At 46.7% G+C, this 26,653-nt stretch overlaps 1 protein-coding gene across 7 annotated transcripts in view; it reads right to left on the bottom strand.

The window, feature by feature from the left end:
• The window catches only part of TRABD2A (TraB domain containing 2A), a 59,851-nt gene extending 34,982 nt beyond the window's left edge, over nt 1–24,869 (bottom strand). For 5 of the 7 annotated variants that reach the window (XR_008624324.2, XR_008624325.2, XM_034953449.3 and 2 more), the window contains exons 1-2: nt 24,533–24,787; nt 13,802–14,362 (exon numbers count right to left, since the gene is read on the bottom strand). Coding sequence is in view for 5 of the 7 variants with exons in the window: in XM_034953449.3 (XP_034809340.1) it covers nt 13,802–14,362; nt 24,533–24,640 (669 nt within the window). In the remaining 2 variants the exon portion in view is untranslated. Of the gene's footprint in view, nt 1–13,801; nt 14,363–24,532 lie in introns of all 7 variants that reach the window. The other 2 variants (XM_003816593.5, XM_003816592.5) reach the window with 2 other exon arrangements.
• Nucleotides 24,870–26,653: the final 1,784 nt, after the last annotated feature.

Here is a 26,653-nt window from a genome sequence, read left to right as displayed (position 1 = left end):
AGACTCGGGAGCTAAAGCTTCCACACACTTCTTTGGATGTCTAGGTCTGCTTTTTGGCAGAGGCAGCAGGGAAGCGCTTCTCAAAACTTGAACCTGAGTTCTCAACAAAAGGACTCAAGCATAAGGACGAGATAAACTGATCTTCAGTGACATTTTAATCTGAAGAAGTGCTATGTTGTCAATGATGACGGTTCCTGAACACCAGGAGGGCACACAGCCTGGAAGAATGCACATGGCCAGCTGGACCTTCCCTCTCTTTTCTTCCCGCTGCCTCCTGGACACCCCCCAAGTCTTCTGCTCGCTTTGGTCACATCTCCTGACCATTTTTTCTCCTTTTCAATCAGTTCAGCTCCAGCCCTGACTTCCAAGGGCTAAATGAGCACATCCATCTTCTCCCGTTACACACTAAATTGTGTCCCCGCCAAAGGTCATGTTGAAGTTCTAACCCCCCATGTCACCATATTTGGAGAAAGGGCCTTTAAGAAGGTAATTAAAGTTGAATGAGGTCATAAGGGCGGGTCCCTGACCCAACAGGACTGTGACCTTGTAAAAAGAGGAAGAGTCGCCAGAGCTGTCTCTCCTGAGGCTCACACAGAGAAAAGGCTGTGTGAGGTCACAGCAAGAAGACACCGTCTGCAAGCCGAGGAGAGAGGATTCGCCCTGATCTTGAACTTGGAGCCTCCAGAACTGTGAGACATAAGTTTCTGTGGTTGAAGCCACCTAGGCTGTGGTATTCTGTTACAGCAGCCCAAGCAGGCTAATACACTTCCTTCCCCCAAATCCCACACAATGCTGGGGCAACAATAAGAATAAATACTAATTTCTCCATCTCCAAGGCCTAGTAAATGTCCAGCCTCTACCAAGCACTTCCTGACTGTCTCAGAAGGTCTCCATTCTTGTAACTTTTACTGCTTGGTAGGTAAGTTTCCTTTACATTTTATAAAGTTGTGACAAGACAACCCAGCTTCAAGACTATGTCAACAAACTATGAAGAATCATATGAAGAACCAAATCAAAAGCACAATAAAACTAATAACCCACCCTTAACCACATGTGAACTTGTGCCTGGGGCCAGTTAGGCATGAGTGCTAAGCAGTTCATCTGAATGATTATCAACTATATCAGTTCCACAGAGTCCCTGGTATTTCTCTTAATTTTCTGCAATATCCATGATCAGCATCCATGTCAGGTTTTCCCTTGTACAACAAACTACATGACAATCACTATCAAGTCCACACATGAAGCAACTCAATAAGTCAAATATCTCACTCCCCAGCTGTCTCAGTTCCCAGACTCCCGATGTCTTCCTTCTGACGGCCCGGGGTCCCAGCAAAGAGGCAACCTCCAACACCACTGCCAGGTAGATGGGTGTCTCCCCCTACCCAGCCACACTCAGCAGTCAAATGCCTTGTCCTGCAGCACTGCTGTGTGCTATCCCTCCCTCCACTTTATTTTCTATTTTGTTAGAGACAGAGTCTTGCTCTGTCACCCAGGCCGGAATGCAATGGCACAATCATAGCTCATTGTAGCCTCAAACTTGTGGGCCCAAGTGATCTTCCTGCCTTAGCCTCCTGAGTAGCTAGGACTACAGGCGCTCACTACCATGCCCAGCTAATGTTTCATTTTTTGTAGAGATGGGGTCTTGTTATGTTACCCAGGCTGGTCTTGAACTCCCAGCCGGCCTCAAGCAATCCTCCTGCCTCAGCCTCCCAAAGTGCTAGGATTAAAGGCGTGAGTCACCATGTCCAGCCTCTCCCTCCCCACTAAAAACAGCTTCTGTATAGCCCTTCTATGCATAGAACACACCTGAGTTTCCCAGCCCCACACTCTAGCTCCCTCCGACATTGTCTCCCACCAGACCCCTACACAAATGCTCATATAGCCAACCCAGCCTGCCACCCTGTGGCCAGCAGAGCACAGATTTTCCCAGATTTGCCTGCGCTTTTGGCCCATTCAGAATAGCTGTCTGTTTTTCCTACCTGACTAAATGCTAGCCTTCCCTTGAAAATCCAGCTCAAATTCCAGTATGTTCATTAATCTGGATAACATTTAGAAAATAAAGTTTGCATAGCTTTTCCCCATCAATCACATTCTTAGGCAGTTATTCTACCATGACAGCCCCAGAGAAGGAGGAAGGGAGAAAAACTGGGTTCATGAGGATAGGCTGTGCCCAAAATCCACCCCACGGCACGGATGTCTGTCACTTCTGCTCCCAGCAACCAAGGGCCTCGGGGCAGCCTTCATTTTCAGGCTCTTCAATCAATATGAGGCTCCCTGAAGTTCAGGACTGGTTTGGAGAGAAGCTACAAAGCTGCACCACACATGGTTCCATAGTGTAACAGTTATCATGTCTGCTTTACACACTGAAGGTCCTGGGTTCAAACTCCAGTGGAACCATGGGGTGGTTGATTCCCATTTGGCCATGCACAGTGGTCCACACCTGTAATCCCCATGCTTTGGGAGGCAGAGGTGGGAGGATCTTTAGATGCCAGGAGTTTGAGGCCAGCCAAGCAACATAGCAAGACCCCATCTCTACAGAAATAAAAAATTTTTTAAAAACCTGCACCACAGATTCAAAAACTACCCCTCACAAGGGAAGGAAGGTCTCTGCCCCCACAGCCCATGAGCCACACACCGACTACTGCCCTCGGGGTGTGTTTAACTTTCACTTTTTTATTGTTTAGAAGTTACTCCCCAGGAAAATGGCACACTAACATTATTGTGTAAGCAGCATCTCTGCCCTGGTGGCAGGAAGGAAATGATTCTGGGAAGATCAACAGAAGAGAAAAAGTCAGGGTAAAGATGGAAACAGCCAGCAAAGAGTAAATGCTATAGTTTGGTCTTTTAATACAGTATGGCCGGATTGAGCTATCAGAAAACTACCTCCCTCCAATTGCACCCAGCAATTAGTAAACACCCACATGTGCAAGGCACTATGCTAGACCCATACCAAAAAAAAAGCGGGGGTAAATCAAGATCCTTGCTCTCTAGAAGTTTATGTGCCAGGCCAGGAGACAAAATAAACATCTGGAAAGTTAATCACCAACAAAAGAATTAAATAACCATAAGCCTGATAATTCAACAGCCACCACATGGAAGCAAATGAACAACTTCTCATTGGTGGTATGGACAGCAGATGCTATGAGTTCAGGAGAAAAGAGGGTCTTCTGAGCCCTGCAACTTGAGGTAACGCACTGTGGCAATACAAGAACAGGACTGGAGCAGGGACCAAGAATAGGACCCAGTGGTTCTCCAACTTGCTTGTGCATCAGAAACACCCAGAGGGCCGGTTAGATCAAAGATGGCTGGCCCCATCCCCAGAGTTTCCAATTCAGGAGGTCTGGGATGGGGGTTCCAAATTTTGCATTACTAATAAGTTCCAGATGATGCTGATGCTGCCAGTCCAGGGACACACTTTGAGAACCACTGGTTTAGCCTGAACATTCTACATCACAGGTAGGAAACTGGCAGTCCAAATGGCCTATCTGGCTCATGGCTCGGTCTCGTTTATTTTTTGGAGAGATGGGGGGGTCTCACTATGTTGTCCAGGCTGGTCTCGAACTCCTGGGCTCAAGTGACCTTTGCTATAAGAGAATTAGCCACAATGCAAGCACCTGCCATGAACTTGGCACAGCTGGACGCTCTCCTCCCCACCACACACACATCAAGGTGAAAAACCTTCTACACAATGTTTTCACTTTGATTGGACACCTAAAGATAGCTTTGAAATGATGCAAAATCTCCTTCCTGTCAAAGTTGCTCAAACTTTGCAACTTTACCCTGGGTCTGTGTTATGGGCTGAACTGTGTACCCTTTAAGTTCATATGCCCAAGTCCTAACCATCCATCCCCCCATACCTCTGGAAATGACTATTTGGAGATAGAGCCTTTAAGTTAAAAGGGCGGGCCATAATCCAGTATGACTGGTGTCCATGTAAAAAGAGGAGACTAGGTCACAGACAGACAGAGGGACGAAGACATGAAGACAGAAGGAGAAGACAGCCATGTGCAAGTCAAGGAGAGAGGCCTTGGAAGAAACCAGCCTTGCCGACACTAGAAATTCTCAGACTTCTAGCCTCTAGAATCATGAGGCAGATATTTTCTGTTGTTTAAGCCACCCAGTTGGTGGTACTTGGTTTATGGCAGCCCTAGCAAACTAATACAAACCCTCATGTCCACTGCAGTTATTTAACAGTGATTTCTACATCATCTCCTAGGGAGAGGACCAGAAAAGCAAGAAGAAAGCTCCAGTCTTGTGCTGTTAGAATCCATTTCCTAAGCCTCCTTTTCTCTGCTTATTTCCTTCTCTCTTTCATCCTCCACAGTTTCTCCTCTCTGCCTTGTAGGCAATGGCGCCTGCTTTCTGAAATGTCACAGCAACAGCAGAGTCAGGGTTGGGGGTTGTTGGTGAGGTGGAGAAGGTGTGTGGGGTCATCCCCAGATCACCCACTGGCAGAAGCCAGATGTAGGCCACATTTGAGAAGCAGAGCCAGGGCTGGGTGGGAATGTGAAGGGTTGACAGGATCTTGAAAGTCCTGGATCCAGAAAGGGAGGTGGGAGCAGTGGGGAGGTGCTCAGGCAGGTATCAGGCCCTTGAGCTTGGATTCAGTCACAAGATGCCTCAGACATCTGCAAACACTTTCCATCAGCCTGGCGATCGATTTACAGGGCCGTAGATCGATTTACAGGGAGGTGAGGCCAATAGGGCTTTACCTTTGGCACCATGTACAGTTCCGTGGAAGACAATTTTTCCACAGACCAGGTGAGGGGTGCTGTTGGGGGAGTGTTTCGGAATGATTCAAGCACATGACATTTATTGTGCACTTTATTTCTATTATTATTACTTTGTAATATCTAATAAAAGAATTCTACAACTCTCCATAGAGTAGAATCTGTGGGAGCCCTGAGCTTGTTTTCCTACAACTAGACAGTCCCATCTGGGAGTGATGGGGCACAGTGACAGATCATCAGGCATCAGATTTTCATAAGGAGCACACAACCTAGATCTCGCATGCACAGTTCACAATAGGCTTCATGCTCCTATAAGAATCTAATGCTGCCACTGATCTGACAGGAGGAGGAGATCAGGCAGTAATGCGAGTGATAGGGAATGGCCAGGGAGCAGCTGTAAATACAGATGAAGCTTCAGTACACATCTGTAGCGTGGTGATTGGGGACCCCTGCTCTACAGCATTTCAAAATCACTTCTGGGCCTGGGTTGTGTCAACAACCATCGGCAGCCTCTTCAGACAGCACTGAAGCCCCAGAGAGCACAGAGCATCCCAGAGCTGTCCTTTCCCGGAAAGTCAGGCAGCAGCAACCTACCTGCCTGTATTCTGCTCAGCGATAAACAACCTCACCTGCCCAAAGCACCCGCAAGAGCAGAAGCTCAGTGTGAGCTGCAGTTCTCGCCTGAGCGTTGAGAGGCTAATGAGGTCTCTCCTGTTAGGATTCCTCATTTTATGATTCTGCAGCTCTTGCTGAAGCTCCCTTTTAAGCTCTAAATGACTGTGAATGCAAAGGGAAGAGCCTCATGGAAGAGTTCAGGGAGGTAGGACAGCACAAAAAGTGTCAGGAGGGACAGAGAAAAAGAATACAGAGAAGAAGCACCCTAATGCCCGTGGCATGACGTGATGCTACACCACCAGTAACCACCTCAGGGTCCAGGGCAGGCCCCACTTCCTCTGTCCCTGGGCCATGGAGCACCTTGACCCCAACACCTTAACCAGCTCCTTGGAGGATCCCAGTACAACTTGGCCCCAGTCCCACCTGGCTCCTTGCCCTTCTTCCTCTCCCCCAAGTGGGGTAGATTCTGCCTCAACTACCCCTACCTGGTAGGGGGACTCTTTGGAGGAGGGATGAAGAATTCATGTTCTCACTTTTTCTCGCATGGAGACATGCTGGGAGTTATTCCTGAAGTCTAGACGTGTCATTGGGCTGATCCACCAAGCAGGTGTCAAGGAAGAGCTGGCTGCTAGGGTTTCAAAGGAGCTCTCTACTGCCAGCCTAGTTCACCAGGGCAGGAGGCAGGGATATGAGGCAGAAACTAGGCTGCACTTCCCTTGAGGGGCCTCTCTTAGGACCCCAAAAGCAGCTGGGCAGGGTCTCAGACACAGCCACAACATGGTCAGAACCCCAGCAGCATGTGTGGCGTCCAGGTACCTGTACAAAAGTAGGTACAAAAATACCTATTCTTGTTTTTTTTAAGTTCGCTTTGGACTTTAGAGGGGCAGCCCAGAGCCAGGGGAAGGGAGAATCAACACTTGCTTTGTCTTTGAATCCCCAAAATTAGAAACAGAGTGCGTCACCTATGCTGAGTGCTTAAGAAATGTGTCCCAAATAAAAAGTGGCCATAAAATGAAAGACAGCTCAAGTCCTGAGCAGGCCTGTGCCCAGGGGGAAGCAGAGCTAAAGTCTGCACCTGCGAGCCCAGGAGCTTCACAGCCAGCCATTCAGGTACAACGTTGGTTTGATTTTCTACTCTGGTCAAAAAAATCAGAAACTAAAGGGATGTCCAACATGAAAAAAATAACTGCAAAAGACACTCCCAAGAGAGCTAAGAACCCACCCAGACTTCTAATTTGTGAAGACACGGTCCACATACAACATCTGTATTGACACCTATGTGAAAGCCAGGACATGGTTTTTCCAAGGAATAGATGTGTCAGACTCCCAGGGTACCGACAGTAACTGCAGCACTTCAGCCCAACCATGCCTAAGAACAGGAAATAATACATAGCAGTGTTGGGAAATAATGTAAAAAAGCAAAAGACTGAAATAAAAGCAAATTGCTCCCAAAAGGTTAGACTTCATGTGAATCTTTTTTTTTTTTTTTTTTTTTTTTTGAGACGGAGTCTCGCTCTGTCGCCCAGGCTGGAATGCAGTGGCACAATCTCGGCTCACTGCAAGCTCCGCCTCCTGGGTTCACACCATTCTCCTGCCTCAGCCTCCCAAGTAGCTGGGACTACAGACGTCCGCCATCACGCCCGGCTAATTTTTTGTATTTTTAGTAGAGACGGGGTTTCACCACGGTCTCGATCTCCTGACCTCATGATCCGCCCGCCTCAGCCTCCCAAAGTGCTGGGACTACAGACATGATCCACCGTGCCCGGCCCCATGTGAATCTTAAGATGCCAGTCTATATCTACATAGCTCTTAGAAAGGCTCTATTCAAGTTTTTTTTTTTTTTTTTTTTTTGTCTTTTTGAGACAGAGTCTCGCTCTGATGCCCAGGCTGGAGTGCAGTGGCGCAATCTCGGCTCACTGCAACCTCTGCCCTCCGAGTTCAAGTGATTATCCTGCCTCAGCCTCCCGAGTAGCTGGGACAACAGGCGCCCGCCACCACACCTGGCTAATTTTTTGTATTTTTAGTAGAGACGGGGTTTCACCACGTTAGCCAGGATGGTCTCGATCTCCTGACGAGAAAGGGAAGAGTTCTCTTTCAGAGAGTTCACATATTTTTCCTAGGCCTTTATTTTAAACCAAGACTATCGAGGAAAAATAGAATGTCAGGATCTCCATCTTCAAGCAACTTCCAAATCGATCATGGAAAATGTGGAAAAGTCATCTATGAGCATCATAGTCAATTTTTTTTTAATGAGACCTCCTGCTTTTATTGGAATTTATGATGGGGAAGCCAGAATCCCTCAGCCAATTACTCCTCTAAGTCTGGCAGTTGGCAGCACTCAGTGTAGGTGCACCTGACAGCAATAACTTCAGAAGAAGAATGTGTGTTCAGAATTCCGAGCTAAGGAATCCAGAGATTCATTCCTTGTCTATAAGGAACATGTGAACCCCTGGCCCATCCTGTGGAACACGGACCACACAAGGGATTGAGGCCCTTTGCTTTGAGTTAAATGAGGATTGCCATGTAGGAGCAGGTGCTAAGTGAAGGTGATTTATCAACTGCATGCTTTTTGCAAGCGATTGGGATTCTCCTGTCCAGCCCACTGCCACTGGATCACCCTGTAAGTCAGTCCTCTCAATAAACCCTGTGTCTCATTTGCTGGCTCTGGGTCTCTTCTTCCGCCTTTTGAACCTAGTGCCACCCCCACTGAAGTCAATAGGGGTCCCGCATGACACTCAGAGGCAGAGTTGGATTAGAAACAGGAGATCTGAGAACCTAGGCCTATCCTGCACTAACTCTTGCTGTGACCCCAGGCCAGCCCACCCTCTGCTTCCAGATGGGCCTCTCTCAGGTTATTCCAGCAGGAAACCATCCCCAGTGACCTCTGCTGGCTGACTCCCCACAATCTTGCCTTGGCCTCTAGGAACAGAGACCTCCTAGCCCCAGGGGTTGTTATTAAGACCCACGGCACTGATGTGAGAATATGCAGAAACCTGCAAAGTACAAAACAAGGCACCACATGGTATCCCCGGGATCCTCTCCTTAGGCCTGGCAGGCCACCCCATCCTCAAAGAATCTGACCCCTTCCTCCATAGGAGTCTTCCTCAGGCCAGCTAGCACCTCCCCAGCTCCCACTCCTCCAGCATCCACCTAGCCCTTAATAACCACAGGCTGAGAGAGGTGGCATCCTTCTAGGAATTTGCCCTTCCTCCTCAGTCAGACCACAGGGCTCCTGGAGAGTGGGCTGCCTCCACCACTCCACTCTGCCCTGGACCTTTCCAGAGAATCATCCTGGAGCCATCTGTTTCTTCTATTAGGTGACCGACCAAACTAAAGACAACTTGCTCCAAAGAATAAAGTCCCCATCTTCTCCAACACCCCAAAACTATAGCTCAAGAATTGCAGTTTCATACAATCTGGAAGTATGTCCACTGAGCCCAAACCACTATTGAATGTTGCATTGTGGGGAAAAAAAAAGAGAGAGTGAGTTGTTAGGGTCCTGAAGAACAAGAACTGGCAGTGACCATCCTCCTGGAAAGTACAAAAGAATGACAGCCAAAAAGGCAAATATGAAATATGTTAGTGCCATCTATTGGCAAGAGTAAACAATAACAAAGAAGTGATGCTTTGCACAGTAGCAATTCAAATAAGAGCACCTCAGCGTCAACTCTGGGGTTTGCAAAAGGAGTTTTACATCCAACTAACTGCCTCTTAGGATGCTGAAAGCCCAAAGATGCAGGCTTTGCATGTGGAAAGCAGAGGGAAACTCCAGAACTGTTGGCTACATTCATGTTCACTTAGGGGTATGACAAAAAAGAGCCCAAGCCAAGATGTGACTGGGTCCCAAAGGACAGATTCCATGCTGAGGAGACCGGAGCTTTCCCAGATTCCTGCCCCACCCCACCACGACGTCCAATCACTTGGTGGGGAAGTGGACAGGAGAGTCCTATGCTTAGATGGGCAGAGCAGGCATTGCAATTCCCTATGCCCGGAGCCTGTCCATAGATGCCTGGTGATGTGTGAACATGGAGATGGGATTTAGCAAGACCATTTCTCTAGGGGAAACTACCTGTGCAGACAGAGAAGAAGTGAGACACCACCCTGCTGAGCCCACTCCGCTGAGCCTCCAGGTCCAAGCTATGTGCTTCCTTCACATAGGGAATGCCAATGCAGCTGGCAGTACCAAGCAGGCATGAACTTTAGGTGAAGGAGAACAGGAGTCATAACTTGATTCGATACCGAGGGGCAAGGATGATGTCTGCCCTGAGATGACAAGATCAAATCCAGGCATCCGTGTCAGGGTCCTAACCTGTTGCCAGACTTCAGTTAGATTCAGGGACCTACACCCCACAAACCAACAGCCACAAGGCCTATAGGGGCCAGGCAGATGAGTTAAAAGAAGTCAAGATGTCTAGGTGAAAGGTAACAGGGAGGAGTGGGGACTGCGGCCAAACTGGAAAGACAATATTGGCCACATCTAAAGGGGGCAGCCAGTGCTCAGTCCAGCCAACTGCTGCTATGTGGGAGCATCGCCCAAGAGAATCCAGGCTGTTCTCCATATGGTATTTCTCAATTTTTAAATATTGTCAACTTAGTCATTAAAAAAGAAAAAAAATCATGCTAACCACATAAAACAGAACTGCAAGCCGGATTCAGCCCATATGCCTCTTATTTGCAACCTCTGCTAGCCCTTCTGTTTTATGCTTCTGTCCTCTTTTCCTTTAACTTCTTTGAAAAAAAATCTTTGTCTATAGGAAACCAAGAAGAAAAACAATTTCCCTTTGCAAAATCAATGATACCACTCATCTTGAGAAGTTTGAGAGTTAAATATAAAATTATCAGTGAGGACTGTCTCATAGTAGGCACTGTATGTTCACTCCCTTCTGCTTATATCTTATTTATGAAGTGCTTTCCAATTTCCTGCTTTTTTTTTTGCTTCTGACAACAGGATGGTAGGGCAAGTATTATTATCCCCATTGGAAAGATGAGAAAACTAAAGTTTAGAGAAGTTAAGTGATGGTTGAAAGTCATACACTGAGGCCAGGTGTGGTGGCTCACGCCTGTAATCGCAGCACTTTGGGAGACTGAGGCAGGAAGATCGCTTGAGGCCAGAAGTTCAAGACTAGCCTGGCCAACATGGTGAAACTCCATCTCTACTAAAAATACAAAAATTTGCCAGGCGTGGTGGCGGGTGCCTGTAATCCCAGACAGGAGGATGGCTTCAACCTGGGAGGCGGAGGCTGCAGTGAGCTGAGATCGTGCCATTACACTTCAGCCTGGGCAACAGAGTGAGACTCAGTCTCAAAAAAAAAAGTCACTGGGCTGTATACTCAGGTTGTGAGTATTTTACTGTTTATCTCTAGAAATGAACATGGGGAAGTGACATGAAGAAAAGACTCTGAAGAACAAGTCATGTTTTCCTCCTGAATTTAAACAACTCTACCTTGCTAGCTTAACCTCAAGGTCTTATAAGAAATTTAGTTTATACATCTTAAACACCTACACAAACCCTAAGAATGTGTTATAAAATCAACGTGACACTGTAGTCTATAATTATAGTGCTCTAAAATATCTCTGAAATACGTTATCTTAAGAGACAGTGTTGCTGGCTAGCCATATGTAGAAAGCTGAAACTGGATCCCTTCCTTACACCTTATACAAAAATTAATTCAAGATGGATTAAAGACTTAAATGTTAGACCTAAAACCATAAAAACCCTAGAAGAAAACCTAGGCAATACCATTCAGGACATAGGCATGGGCAAGGACTTCATGACTAAAACACCAAAAGCAAGGGCAACAAAAGCCAAAATTGACAAATGGGATCTAATTAAACTAAAGAGCTTCTGCACAGCAAAAGAAACTACCATCAGAGTGAACAGGCAACCTACAGAATGGGAGAAAATTTTTGCAATCTACTTATCTGACAAAGGGCTAATATCCAGAATCTACAAAGAACTCAAACAAATTTACAAGAAAAAAACAAACAACCCCATCACAAAGTGGGCAAAGGATATGAACAGACACTTCTCAAAAGAAGACATTTTTGCAGCCAACAGACACATGAACAAATGCTCATCATCACTGGCCATCAGAGAAATGCAAATCAAAACCACAATGAGATATCATCTCACACCAGTTAGAATGGCAATCATTAAAAAGTCAGGAAACAACAGGTGCTGGAGAGGATGTGGAGAAATAGGAACGCTTTTACACTGTTGGTGGGACTGTAAACTAGTTCAACCATTGTGGAAGACAGTGTGGCAATTCCTCAAGGATCTAGAACTAGAAATACCATTTGGCCCAGCCATCCCATTACTGGGTATATACCCAAAGGATTATAAATCATGCTGCTATAAAGGCACATGCATACATATGTTTATTGTGGCACTATTCACAATAGCAAAGACTTGGAACCAACCGAAATTGTCCATCAGTGATAGACTGGATTAAGAAAATGTGGCACATATATGCCTTGGAATACTATGCAGCCATAAAAAAGGATGAGTTCATGTCCTTTGTAGAGACATGGATGAAGCTGGAAACCATCATTCTCAGCAAACTATCGCAAGGACAAAAAACCAAACACCGCATGTTCTCACTCACAGGTGGGAATTGAACAATGAGAACACTTGGACACAGGAAGGGGAACATCACACACCAGGGCCTGTCATGGGGTAGGCGGAGGGGGGAGGGATAGCATTATCCTCCCCCATTAACTAATGGTGCAGCTATTAACTAATTAACTAATTAGTTAATTAGTTACTAGTTAATTAACTAATTAACAAGTAACTAATTAACTAATGGGTGCAGCACACCAACATGGCGCATGTATATATATGCAACAAACCTGCACATTGTGCACATGTACCCTAGAACTTAAAGTATAAGAAAAAAAGAAAGGAAAAAAGAGACAGTGTTGCACACCTTCCTTCAAAGATACCTTGCTTGAGCTAATATTTTACTTCCAAGCTTTTTTTTCCCCAATTGGGAGTATGAAAGAAGGCTTTGGCTCAGGTTAAAATGCTCACCAATTTCAAATTCATTCGGTCAAAATCAATAAGCCTTCAAATCAAAGCACCTTTCTTTTTCAAAATATTATATTAAATGCAGACATTGAAAAGGTTATAACATTGGCTCTTTGGGTTTCCATAATAATGCAAGAAAATCTTTCCCAGGAGATCAATGCAGACAATTAATGATCCCTTATCTTATCTATAAATCTTAGTGTGCCAAACAAATACTATAGCATATAGAATAGCATCTGATTACTTATTAATATTATAGAATTTTAGCAAGATAAATTCCCTAAAGATATCGTTATCAACTCAGGAACATTATTTTTCGACTGTTACATGTCCTTACACCTTTTAAATAACAACCTTAGTTCAGTATGTCAAGATCTGCTAAGGCTGAGCTATTTGGATTAACAGTAATCTCAAATTCTGAGGAACAAAACCTCAACGTGACCCAATGAGAACATTTACAAAACAAGAACACTTTATTTCATATTGCAAGACTCCCATTGGTCTCCAGAAGTGTCTAATGCACTTTAAACAACTTTTATGGAAACAGCTAAACCACGGCACTTTAATCAAGTACTACTTATGAGAATTGAAGAACCAACTTCTTGAACATCAAATTAAATTCCAATGCCCTGGGGTAGGATCCTTAAACCAGGGGTAAGAAGAGCATAACTCTGCCTAGGAAAGGAACTGTCCTGGGGCAGTGTCCTGAAGAGGGACAGTAGTGACCTCAAAGAGACTGCTATCTCCTAAAACAGCAATGGCCAGTATCATTTTCAAACCAGGCCATGCCCTGTGACAACCAGTGTGGCATCCACATGTCCACAACGTCTCAAAGCAGCTTTTTAATGAAGGATCTGAACTAAAATGCATTTTAAAAGCACACAGTATGGGCCAGGCACAGTGGCTCACACCTCTAATCCCAGCACTTTGGGAGGCCGAGGCAGGCAGATCACTTGAGGTCAGGAGTTCGAGACCAGCCTGGCCAACATGGCAAAACCTCATCTCTACTAAAAATACAAAAAGTAGTCAGGCGTGGTAGCACACACCTGTAATCCCAGCTACTAGGGAGGCTGAGACAGGAGAAATGCTTGAACCCAGAGAGCAGAGGTTGCAGTGAACTGAGATCGCACCACTGCACTCCAGCCTGGGTGGAATGACTCTGTCCCAAAAAAAAAAAAAAAAAAAAAAAAAAAAAAGCACACAGTATTTGTTGGAATGATAAGAAAAAAACAAGTTTTTTTTCTTGGCAATACTCAAATAAGTGATATAACTGACCACTTGGCTTTTTTTTTAACCCCCGGAAAAGCATTTTTAAGCAAAGACAATTTCTAGACAAGCTGTGCCCGTGGTCCATCACCTGCCCTGAAACTCAACAGATTCACCCATACAACCAAATGCCACTAAGTCTTTTATGCAAAGAGAGTCTTACCTGTGAAAAGTTCAACCCATTCAATGGATGGCACTGCTCTTCCACCTTTTCCACTGCCCCAGTCTGTTTCCTCAGCCGCTCAGCCTCCTGGGCAAGGAACAGGTCTAAGACAGGCACTCCACGGGACTTAATGTCCACTTCAGTCAGGGAGTTGACCATGAGCATCACCCAGACAGGCCTCTTGCGCTCCCAGTTTCCGGCAATAGCATTGAAGAGGTAGTCTGCATAGAGCCCCTTGCCGCGCTGGTCTGGGGTCATCCACAAGGGCATCATGAGCTTGACATACTCCAGGTGGCGCTTGAGGCGGCAGTAGATGTCCCTGGGGAGCACATCTTGGAGGTTCTCGCCCTGTGGCAGCATCTGACAGCTGGTGAGAGCTGAGATGGTATAGGGGTCTGTGAGATCCAACTCAAAGTACACAATGCTGCTCTGCAGGAAAGCCTCCTTAGAGTTGTCGGGGATGAAGTCCCAAACTCGGGTGTACGGGACATGGATTGTGCCAAAGAAGTAAGATGGTGGGTCTCGCTTAATGGTCCACAAGAAGGAATTCAACTCGCTTTGCTGAAAAGAAAAGAGGTAACATCAAGGTATAATATGGGGGAGAAGCATGGTCAGGAACCTGTGAGAGGAAATGAATTAGTCACATTTCAAGAGAAAAGATATCAAAGTAGAATTTAGACTTTTGAGTCCATGTAGATTCACCTGCCAGGACAATCCATTGCCCTAAATAGACAGGAGCAAATTATGAAGTCAGGGGCTCATTAGGACTCTAGTTTCAACCTTGGCTGTATGTTGGGATCACCAGCGGAGCTTTAAAAGAAGCATCTCTGAGTCCTACCTCCAGACATTCTGATCTGATTGGTCTGGGATGAGACTCAACTTTTCAATCAAAAGGGGATGGGACCCCCTTTTCAATCAAAATGTTGATTCCAAGATGAGAAAGCAATAGCAGTCACCAGTTTTGAGATTGTGCCATGCCTGCCCTAGCAATGAACTGGGCAAGAGTTAAAGAAGTGAGTCTCAGGGGCCTCCAAGGATATACCTGATACCATCTAAGAGACACCTGAAAAGCCCACTGTCTCCCAGGCAGACCTGATGATCCCTGCTCTTTCAGATCTCAAAACCAACATCCCCAAAGGCAGAGGCTTCAACTCTGGCTATGCACTGGAATCACCCCCAAAGCTTTTGAAAGTCCAGTGCCTGGGTCCCACCCCAGACCAATCACATCAGAATCTCTGGAGGTGGAACTCAGAAATGCTACTTTTTTTTTTGAGACGGAGTCTCACTCTGTTGCCCAGGCTGGAGTGCAATGGCGCAATCCTGGCTCACTTCACTGCAACCTCAGCCTCCCGGATTCAAGCAATTCTCCTGCCTCAGCCTCCTGAGTAGTTGGGACTACTGGCACTCGCCACCACGCCCAGCTAATTTTTGTATTTTTAGTAGAGACGGGGTTTCACCATATTGGCCAGGCTGGTCTCAAACTCCTGACCTTGTGATCCGCCCACCTCAGCCTCCCAAAGTGCTGGAATTACAGGCGTGAGCCACTGCTCCGGCCACAGAGATGCTACTTTTAAAGCTCCCCTGGTGACCCCAATGTACCGCCAAGGTTGAAACTAGGGTCCTGATGAGCCTATGATTTTACAGTTTGCTCTTGTCCCTTTAGGACGTGGATCACATTTATTTCTCTCACAAAGCCTTCAGTTTCAATCACAGAGATCTGGATGATCTCTGCTGGATGGATTCTCTCCAAGCAGTAGCACATGCTGAGCAGCGGTGCATGTTCATCTGAAGCCAGGCCATTTCACTCCTGGCCCCTGAGTGTCTCTCATCCTCAACAACTGGCATTTATAACATATCTGCTTATTGAGAGGCACTGTACAAAGAAGTGCAGTGCTCAAGGAATTAGGTGTAAATGGCAGACATACCAGTGACAAGAACAATGTATTAAGAAAGCCGGAAATGTGAAAATCTAGGGTTATAGAAAAAATATATATATTTCGGCCAGGCATGGTGACTCACACCTGTAATCCCAGTACTTTAGAGGCTGAGGCGGGCAGATCACTTGAGCTCAGGAGTTTGAGACCAGCCTGGGCAACACAGCAAAGCCCCATCTCTACAAAAAATACCAAAATTAGTCAGGCATGGTGGTGCATGCCTGTAGTCCCAGTACTCAAGAGGCTGAGGTGGGAGGATTGCTTGAGCCCATCAGGTTGAGTCTGCAGATCGCACCACTGTGCTTCAGCCTGGACAACAGAATGAGACTTTGTCTCAGAAAAAGAAAGAAAGAGAGAGAGAAGGAAGGACTAGAGGGAGGGAGGGAAGAAGGGAGGGAGAAAGAAATATTTGGAACATATTCCCTTTACTAAAGGATTTGACTTCAGCCTTTTAAGTAACATGCTTCCCTTGGATCATGAAGTTTCTATCTACAGGCAATTCTTATTATTCATGGTAGTTATATTTTATAAAGTTGCCACAAAATTAGCAAATACTAAACTGTTGTTCCTAGGAGAAACATAGGGTTAAGTTCTTGTTCATAACATTTTCATCAACTGATCAATACATAGCCTTGTTTTATGTGTGCTTCTACTGAAAGGCACCTTATTGGCCAGGCATAGTAGCTCACGCCTGTAATTCCAGCACTTCGGGAGGACAAGGCAGGGGGATTGCCTGAGCTCAGGAGTTCGCGATCAGCCTGGGCAACATGGTGAAACCCTGTCTCTACTAAAATACAAAAAATTAGCCAGGTGTGGTGGCCTGCGCCTGTAGTCCCAGCTATTTGGGAGGCTGAGGCAAGAGAATTGCTTGAACCTAGGAGGTGGAGGTTGCAGTGAGCAGAGATAGCACCACTTCACTCCAGCCTAGGGGACAGAGCGAGACTCCATCTCAAAAAAAAAAAATTTAGGCCGAGCGCAGTTGCTGACGCCTATAATCCCAGCACTTTGGGAGGCCGAGGAGGGTGGATCACTTGAGGTCAGGAGTTCAAGCCTTTCCAACATGATGAAACTCCGCCTCTACTAAAAAGACAAAAATTAGCCGGACGTGGTGGCAAGCGCCTGTAGTCCCAGCTACTCTACTTAGGAGGCTGAGGCAGGAGAATCGCTTGAACCGGGAGGCAGAGGTTTCAGTGAGCCAAGATCCCGCCACTACACTCCAGCCTGGGCAACAGAGCAAGACGCTGTCTCAAAAAAGAAAAAAAAAATTTAAAAACCATTGATTGTTGAAGTAATATTAACAGATGAATCACGTACAGGGTCCCCATCCCCTAGGCATCCTCTTATGCAGTAATAAGGGTCCCTGGGGTTATTTAAATACTTCAAAAACGAAATGGAAACTGTACATCTACCAAGAACGCCTGCTAAGGTGAATTAAGCAATCAAATGTCTCACTGTTGGTTAGAATTAGATCAAAAGGGTAGAAGACACTGGGTAACTAAAATAGATGCTAATCAAAAGTTGAGATTGACAGTTATGTCTTTGGTTAATTGTAAACAGGTAAGAATTATTACCTACAAATAGGTAGAGGCAGCCTTTGAAGAGTAATTTTAGTTTATTTGTTCATTTAGAGGTCTGGTTCATGAAATGTCTGGGGACCACTGACCTATATAAGAGATCTAATTACACAATGTCCAGGCAGTCTACCCAAGAACTTCTACATAGTTTCCAACTGGGAGACACAGCAAACAAGCTGAAATGTTATTATTAAACCCATGGACACCTGATTCATTGTCATCTATCAGGACACCATCATGTTAAACAAATATATTCCCAGGAAAACCAAACCCATACTGCAGGACAATGGAGGGGTGGGGTTCGTTTTGGTTTGGTTTTGGTTCGTTTTTATCCAATACACTTAATCTGCCTAAGGTCCCCATCCTACCTCAAAATACCTGCATTTCTCTTCAGAAGCAGTCTGTTCAATATGCATCCATTTTCATTTTATTATTTATTTATTGTTGCCTTTTCAACTATTACTGGTCTAGAAATAAGGTCACTGTATGATCTTTTCACTGAAAACTGATTAAATTTAAACACACACACACACACACACACACACACACATACACATCTGGCCTCTAGCCATGTAATGACAGTACCGATGCTAACAGCAGCTGTTCACTGTGTGCCAGGCTCCACCTAGGCATTTCGCCTGGACTGTCCCACTGCCTGCATTCAACACAATTATTTCTGCTGAGCCTACCATGTGCCAGACACTGTTCTAGGCACAGAGAATACAACAGTGAGTGACACACAGTTCCCTGTTGGTGCTAATTGCTGTGGAGAACATGTAAGCTGGCTTTAAGTCTTTCAGCCTGGAGGAGGCCAAGATGTAACTTTCTTCCAGTGTCCCAAATCTCGGTTCATCTGACACCAGCCGACTTGACCATGCCGCCTAAGTTGGACCCTAACGAGATCAAAGTCGTATACCTGAGTTGCACCGGGGGTGAAGTCAATGCCTCATCTGTGCTGGCCACCAAGATCAGCCCCCCTGCGTCTGTCTCCAAAAAAGGTTGGTGATGACATTGCCAAGCCAACCAGTGACTGGAGGGGTCTGAGGACTACAGTGAAACTGACCATTCAGAACAGAGAGGCCCAGATTGAGGTGGTGCCTTCTGCTTCTGCCCTGATCATCAAAGCCTTCAAGGAACCACCAAGAGATAGAAAGAAACAGGAAAACATTAAACACAGTGGAAATATCACTTTTGATGAGGTCGTCAACGTTGCTCAACAGATGCAGCACCAATCTTTAGCCAGAGAAGTTTTCTGGAACCATTAAAGAGATCCCGGGGACTTCCCAGTCTGTGGGCTGAATCTTGATGGCTGCCACACTCATGACATCAACAATGGTGCAGTGGAATGCCCAGCTAGTTAAGAAGCACAAAGGAAAACATTTCAATAAGGGATCATTTGACAACAAAAACCACAAAAAGAACATGTAAGCCGGAAAAGGGACAGTGAGTACTGTGGCACAGGGTTGCAGGGGTGATTTTAAGTAGGGGGACCAGAAAAGTCACTGAATGTCTAGAAAGACATCTAAGCCTTGCCATGAAGGAGACGAGGGGCCCACTATGGGGATATCTAAGAGAAGAGCATTCCCTCCAGGAGGCAGAAACAGCAGTGCAAAGGCCCTGAGGCAGGGAGGGCCTCCATGTACTGGAAGACCAGCAAGGAGGCCAGCACGACAGAGAGGGATAGCTGAACAGAAAAGCAGGAGGCAGAGGTCAGAGAGGTGAGTGAGGTCAAGCCATGCAGGGTCGATGGGCCTCTGGAAAGGCCCCAGGAAGGGCTCAGGCTTTCAACTGATTCAGATGGGAGCTAGCCCAGGTTTTTGAGAGAGGAGTGACATCAGCTGACAGTGTGTTCAAAGGCTCGCCCTGGAGGCTGGGATGAATAGAGGGATGAGGGCAGACACAAGTAGGTCAGTTAGGACATTACCAAAATAATCAGAGTGGGAGTGACAGGATTGATGGGAAGTGATCAAATTCCAGATGTAGTCTAGAAAACAGGATTTGCTGGCCGGCACGGTGCCTCATGCCTGTAATCCCAACACTTTGGGAAGCTTGAGCCCAAAAGTTTGAGATCAGCCTGGACAATATAGCAAGACCCTGTCTCTACAAAATATTTAAAAATTAGCCGGGCATGGTGGCAGGCACCTCCAGTCCCAGCTACTTAGGAGGTTGAGGTAGGAAGATGGTTTGAGCCTGGGAGGATGAGGCTGCAGTGAGCTATGACTGCACCACTGCACTCCTGCCTGGGCAACAGAGTGAGACCCTATCTCAAAATTTTTAAAAAAAAAAAACGAAAGAAAACAGGACTTCCTGATGAAAGGATGAGGTTATCATTAACAGATATGGAGAAGGACGGGGGTGAAACAGGATTAGAGGGGAAGGTCAGAAATTTGGTTTTGGATCTGTGCAGTTGACATGTCAAGCACACAACCTGTGCCAAGGTCCAGGTGGTAGGTGAATATGTAAGTCTGGAGCCTGGGAGAGGCCTGGGTCAGAGATAAAGATGAGGGCATCATCACCATGTAGATGTTCTTTAAAGCCATGGGACTAGACAAGGTCTCCAACAGGATGTCCACAGGAGAAAAGTTCTAGGAATAGACTCAGGGCCCTCTCACCCTAAGAAGTCTGGGGAAAGAAGAGCAGCTAGCAAGGGAGAATGAGAAGTGGCCAGCAAGTTTGCTGGGAAAATCAGAAGAGTAGGAGGCCGATTGAAGAAAGTACTTCAAGGAGCAGAAAGTAAGCAAGTGGGTTAAATGTGGATGGTAGGCCAAATAAATCAAGAATTTGAGAACTGACCTCTGGATTGAGCAACACTGAAGTCACTAGGGACTCAGACAAGAACAGTTTTAGTGGTGTGGTGGGAGCAAAAACATGCCCCATGCTAAGTGGTGGACAGGTAGGCTGACTCCTGAGTCCAAGCTTTTAAACGCCATATTTATGCAGCCTTAACATGCAATAGACTTTACCTGTGATTCAGAGTCATATCTTTTTTCAGTTAATACCCTGCTAGTTGTATTGTTGCTCAGGAGCACCACCTGATTCCAAATCTAGAAAGGCTCTGTCCAGCTCATCTTCCCGATCCCAGATGATTGCCCAGATAAATACCACACTGACCTTGTTACATCCTCAGGTGCCACCTTTCCCATTTTCTCTTTTCAAGTTAACACAGCTCAGGGGCTTTTCTGCTTTTTTATGCCAAGGGCTGTATCTTATTCACCTTCATATCCCCAAATACTGAAATACTTGCCATATACTACTACATAGGAGCTCAAAAAGAGTTTTTTAAAGAAATGAATCTTATCATGTACAATTTCTTCAATACCTACAGATCTGTTCTGACCAAAGGGCACCCGGATTCCCACTGTGTGCACCAATAACCATTCCTGTGGAACACTGATCCTGCCCTACCAGACATGTCTTCAGCAGGGCACAGGCTGAAAGAAGAGTCTTCAGGACTCTTCTTTACCTTACTTTGCCCACTGGCGAGCCCCTGGACCCTTGCACTTACTGTACTGGTGCAACTGCCTCTGCCTCTCTCATACTGATATCCTCAGGGTAGGGCTATTTATCTCTACAAAAAAAAAAATCCTTCACTACCCCATTTCACTGTTAAAATATATGGCAATTAGAAGAAGCCATAGATTTTAACATTAGGGTGGTTTAAAAGAAAAAAAAACTGAACCACTATTAACATGTCCCTTCTAACTTGTTGCAACTGTTCCCAGAAGGAAAAGACAACCAGGCATGGTGGCTCATGCCTGTAATCCCAAGACTTTGGGAAGCTGAGGCAGGAGGACCATTTGAGGCCTGGAGTTGAAGGTTACAGTGAGCTATGATCACGACACTGCCCTCCATCCTGGGTGACAGAGCAGGACTGTGTCTCAAAAAAGAAAAAAGAGAGAGAGAAAACATGGCCATGGGTGACTGAGACACAGAAGCTACAAGCTTCTGAATCAAACTGAGATTTTAACAGACACCTGTGTAGTCCATCCAATGAAAAAGAACAAGGCACAATGACAACTGCATATTGCAAGCTAACTCCGTAACACCCAGCACACCCTCAGCTCCTCCCATCCTAGCATCCCTGGACCTGCAATAACTGCACTTTTCCAAGATTACTCTTCAGCAGACCAGCCACAATGAAGCTGGCTTTACATTATCCTTTTCATTCAACAAATATTTTTTGAGCATCTGCTATGGCAAGGCACTCTTCTGGATACTGGGGATGCAGAAGCAAACAAAACAGACAAAAATCCCTACCCTTATGAAGATGACATAGGGGAAGGGGCAGCAATAAACAACAATTTTTATCAGATGGTGATTAAGTGCTATAAATAAAAATAAAGCAGGGAAGGCAGATGGTAGTGGTGGCAGCAGTTGATGTCACCTTTACGAGAGTAATCAGGAAGAAACTCATTGAGAGACACTTGGGCCAAAGCCAGATGGAGGTAAGGGAGCAAGCCTGTGGATAAATGAGGGGAGAATTTTCCAGGGGGAAGAAAGAGCAAGTATAAAAGGCATCAGGCTGGGCACGGTGGCTCACGCCTATAATCCCAGCACTTTGGGAGGCTGAGGCGGGTGGATCATGAGGTCAGGAGTTCGAGACCAGCCTGCTCAAGATAGTGGAACCCCATCTCTACTAAAAATACAAAAATTAGCCGGGCTTGGTGGTGGGCGCCTGTAATCCCAGCTACTCAGGAGGCTGAGGCAGGAGAATCACTTGAACCCTGGAGGCAGATGTTGCAGTGAGCCAACGTAGCATCACTGCACTCTAGCCTGGGTGACAGATAGAGCAAGACTCTGTCTCAAAAAAAAAAAAAAAAAAAAGGCAGCAGGTAGGAATAGGAAAGAACACTAAGAGTTCTGTTTGACAAGAAAGGGACTCAACCTGCCTGGTGCTCAGGGTAAACCCTGCAGTGTCTAGGGGCCAATTTGGGCTCAGAAGACCTCTCTAATGATTAACCAACCATGAAAACCAAACCAGCTCTCAAGGCTACAGTCCTGCAGAATCCTATAGGGGCTGCTGCACTGGATTGCAGGCTGGATCCCAGGACTTCCACTCTAGAATCTCAAGACCCCAACCCACTGAGGGACCCAACCACAATGCCCTTACAGCATGTGGGTCAGACATACAGCATGTGTGCCGCTGATTGGCCTTCCCAATTCCGCAGGGGGTAAGACAGAGTTTGCCCACAGAATAGAACAGCAATTCTCAAAGTATGGTCCACGGACCTGTGGGTGTCCCCAAGAGCCTTTCAGGGAGTCTATAAGGTCAAAACTGTTTTTATAAAACTAAGATATTTTCCTTTCACCCTCATTTTCTCACAAGGTACTGTAGAATTTTCTGGAGGCTACACGTGTGTGATGAGGTCACTGCTCTGATGGCTAATGGAATGTGTGCTATGTTGTGTTTTACTACTCTCTCCATTAATTCACATAAAGTAAAAGTCTTTGAGGTTTTCAATACTTTTTTTTTTTTTTTTTTTTTTTTTTTTGGATATAGGGTCTCGCTCTTTCACCCAAGCTGGAGTGCAGTGGCACAATCACACCTCACTGGCCTCCACTCCCAGGCTCAAGGTTTCCTTCCACCTCAGTCTCTGGAGTAGCTGGGACTGCAGGCACATGTCCCCACGCTGGTAATTTTTTTTATTTTTTTGTACAGACGAGGGTCTCGCCATGTTGGCCAGGCTGGTCTGCAACTCCTGGGCTCAAGTGATCCACCGCCTTGGCCTCCCAAAGTGCTGGGATTACAGGAGTGAGCTACCATGCCGGGCTTCTTTGATAATTTTTTGTAACGTAAAGGAGTCCTGAGACCAAAAGGTAGGACGACCGATGGAATAAAGGACTCTCATAAAGACAGATTCTAAAGGAGAGAGATCTTATCCAGACTCACTCGTCATAATTACCAGTTGGTAATAGGTTTTGCAGAAGTGAAAGGCAATGTGCTTTCTTGTGAGGAGATGGACTCCTGCCTTGTCTAACAAGCATGAAGCGGCCACACCGCAACAGAGTTTGAAACCATGCCTGGTGCAGACTCCCCTCTCCAGCTGCCGCGCCTCCTGCCTTGGTAGAGGGCCGTCCGCAGCCCCGCGACGCCTTAGAGAGGCGAACACCGTGCGTCTTCCCAGCCCGGAGCTCCAGGATCGGCTCTATTTGGCCGTCCTCTGCTTTGCTGCAGTTGGGATGAGGAATAAAATTGCAAATAGCCAGGGGTGGAGGCAGACCGGGGAGCTGCGCAGGTGTCATCAAAGGTGGGCCTCTAAATTCCAGCCCCCACTCCCTCAACCCATCCCCACCCCCCCACCCCCGCGTCGCGGGCGCACCAGAAGGATAAGCCTGGCATGGCCCTCTCCAGAGCCAGCGACGCACAGATATCAAACCCACCGGAACAAATGCGCGAAATTCAACCTATGCCGCACTCAGAAGAGAGGGACTCGAGAACCACAGAAAATTCTGAGTGTAGGAAAACTGATCAGAGAAGGAAATATTCATCTCGAAAGAGGTCCAGCCTCGGAGACGCAAGACCTGTCCGCTATAGAGCTGTGTTGACTCGGGCAGGTCACTGAGCCTCCCTTGCCTGGGTTTCCCTCACCCACAAAACGTTGATGCGAACATCTAAAGCGCCCGGCTGGACACGCAAGGCTCGGACAGTGGTCACTCCGCGAACGCACTCTGTGACCTGGAGCACACAGGTCCCCCGCTGTCAGTTTCCCAGATCGGTAAAAACAAGGGAAATGGCTTCAACTCCCTGAAGTCCCTTCTAACTCAGGCACTGAACATGTGAAGGTTAAGCCAAGCAGCTTCAGGGCGCTGTTAATATTTTGATAAGAGCAGGTGAAATTAAACTCTTAAGGAAGAGAGGGAAGAAGAAACTTCAAATAAATGCGCCCAAGTTCCTGCTCCGCTACGCCCTGGCGGATCCGTCCCCCGAAAGCTCGCGAAAATGCCTAGCGAGACCCCAGAGGCCCTCCCGGACGCCCTTGGGCTGGCGGAGGGCAAAGGCCAGGGCACTGAGTCCCTTGGAGCCCGCGGGCTGCGCCCCCGCGGGAAAGGGGAACCCGAAGGCACGGAGAGGAGAGCGAGCAAGGAGCGCCGCGGTGCTAGGTGAAAGCCCAGCCGCGGAAGTCGGCTCGGGGTCCGAAAGCGCTGCTTCGCGGGGTTCGGAGGGAAACCAACCCAAGGAGGTGCAGAGAGGCCAGCTCTCCAGCACCCGACGCGCGCCTTACTTGGGGCTTGAGCTCGCAGTTGGCGGTGCCGGGCGCCCCGCGCCGCGAAGCTGCGCCCGTGGGCAGGAGGCAGAGGGTCTGCAGCAGGAACCAGCTCCAGGGACTCATCCTCCTCAAGGCGGCTCCGAGGCCCGGAACGCGGAGGGAAGGAGTAGGGCAGAGGTGGCCGCCCGCCCTGGCTAGCCGGGGCCGCGGGGCCGCCTCCGGGCGGGGCTGGGGTGAGCCCGGCAGCAGCGGCCACGTGGGGCCGGGCCCCGACCTCCCTCCCCCCACCCCACCCCCGCAGGTCAGCCCCGCGCCTAGGCGGCAGCGGAGTCCCGAACCGCGTTTCTCCCGCCCAAACCCTGCCGGGGCCGCCGCCCACCTCGTGTGACCGCAAGAGGGGTAAAGTGAAGTTCCAGCGCTGTCCTAAATTCAACCTAAAATCGCATTGGTTCCTGCGTTTACGTCTGTGCTTATGCTGCCGATTGTGAGGGGAGGGTGCCTCTTGATTGAAAGAGGCAGACAAAATAAACAAATGAAAGGCTATCTATAAAGGAAAGTTCATTTAAACAAAGGAAATCTCACGGAAGTTTTGAATGTAAAAGAGAGAGGGGAATGGTCAGTGTGTGCATCCACTGAAAATCCAGGACCACAAAAGCTGGCACTCCATTAAGAGCCTTCTTAATGGATTTTTAGGAATAATATTAAGGATGCTAACACCGAACTCAGAGGATTGCCGCAAGGATTAAAAGAGGAAATTTATGAGAAACACCTTGATTGGCACACATAGCAAGCCTGCAAACTGCAGTCGCTCCCTTTCGGCTCCAAAACCCCACTGAGGATTTTTCACAGCATTGGTCCATCAGGAAGAAAAAATAATTATGAAAGCAAGTAGCTGTGCCCCGCCTGCCGCACCTCCTACCCATGCCTGAGCGCACTTTACCACCACCTTTTAAAGTCCAGACGTCTGCGCGATTAACTTCGGAGTGGTATTCGCAGGAGCATTTGTCGCAGTGGTCTTTAATTGCTTTAAGTCGCTGTCCAGTTTGAGAATCTGATAACTGGACGATCTCCCAGGGAAAAAGAAAAAGGGGGGGGCAGATTTGCATACAATGCGGGGAGAGGTTTTCTGAAGCCCGTTTCCAACTTTCCCGTAAAGAACCCCTGGCTTTGAAGAGCCAAGTCTTTCGAGATTTAACTCCACCAACATTTAGAGTTCAGATGTTTTTGTAAAATCGCTTTTTTCTAAGTTTGAGTGGGGATTTGCTTTCTGGAATTGACTGTCTCCTGTCTTCAGATGACTGCCCCGTGTCAGCCCGGTGGCAGTCGTTAATCTCCGGGCCAACCCAGGACGATGCTTTTTGGCGTTTTCAGGCACCAGCGCTGCCACCTGCTGGCAAAAACTTTCTCTTTCGGTTGTCAGGGGGAAAAGCAAAAAGCATCAAGAACGTAAGTTGCCCTGAGCTAAGATCGAACCACTGCACTCCAGCCTGGGCTACAAAGTGAGACCCTATCTCTTATTTAAAAACAAAAACAAAAACAAACAAACAAACAAAACTCGAAAGGATGTAATTACCTATTATTTCATGTTATCTCTCCCACTCCAAATGAATCAATCCGTGTGGCCACAGAGAAGCCCGCCCAGCTTCTCTCTGAGCTGGGCTTCTCTCTGGCCACACAAAACATGGCTGAATTTGTTCATTTTCTCCTGTTGTTTGTCTCTCTTTTATTTCGTTGGTTTCTGCTCTTATCTTTGTTATTTCCTTCTGTTTGTTTACTTTTGGGTTTACTTTGCTTTTTTTCTGGATTCTTAAGGTGGTACCTTAAGTCATTGACTTTAAGCCTTCTTGCTTTTGTAATATAAGCATTTAAAGTTATAAATTTCCCTATAAGCACTGCTTTAGCTACATCACCCAAATTTTGAAAAACTGTATTTCATTATCTTTCATTATCTACTTTCCCTGGTGATTTTCTTCTTTGCCCGTGGATTATTTAGAAGTAGGTTGATTGATTTCCAAATTATGGAATTGTCCTAAATATTAGGTTGGTGCAAAAGTAATTGTGGTTTTTGCAATATCAATAGATTTATAATCCAATTCCGTCGTAATCAGAAAACATACTCTGTATGATTTTGATTAT

The sequence above is a fragment of the Pan paniscus genome, chromosome 12, assembly GCF_029289425.2.
Source record: "Pan paniscus chromosome 12, NHGRI_mPanPan1-v2.0_pri, whole genome shotgun sequence".
NCBI classification, from domain to species: domain Eukaryota; kingdom Metazoa; phylum Chordata; class Mammalia; order Primates; family Hominidae; genus Pan; species Pan paniscus.
This window is presented reverse-complemented; position numbering and strand designations above follow the sequence as displayed.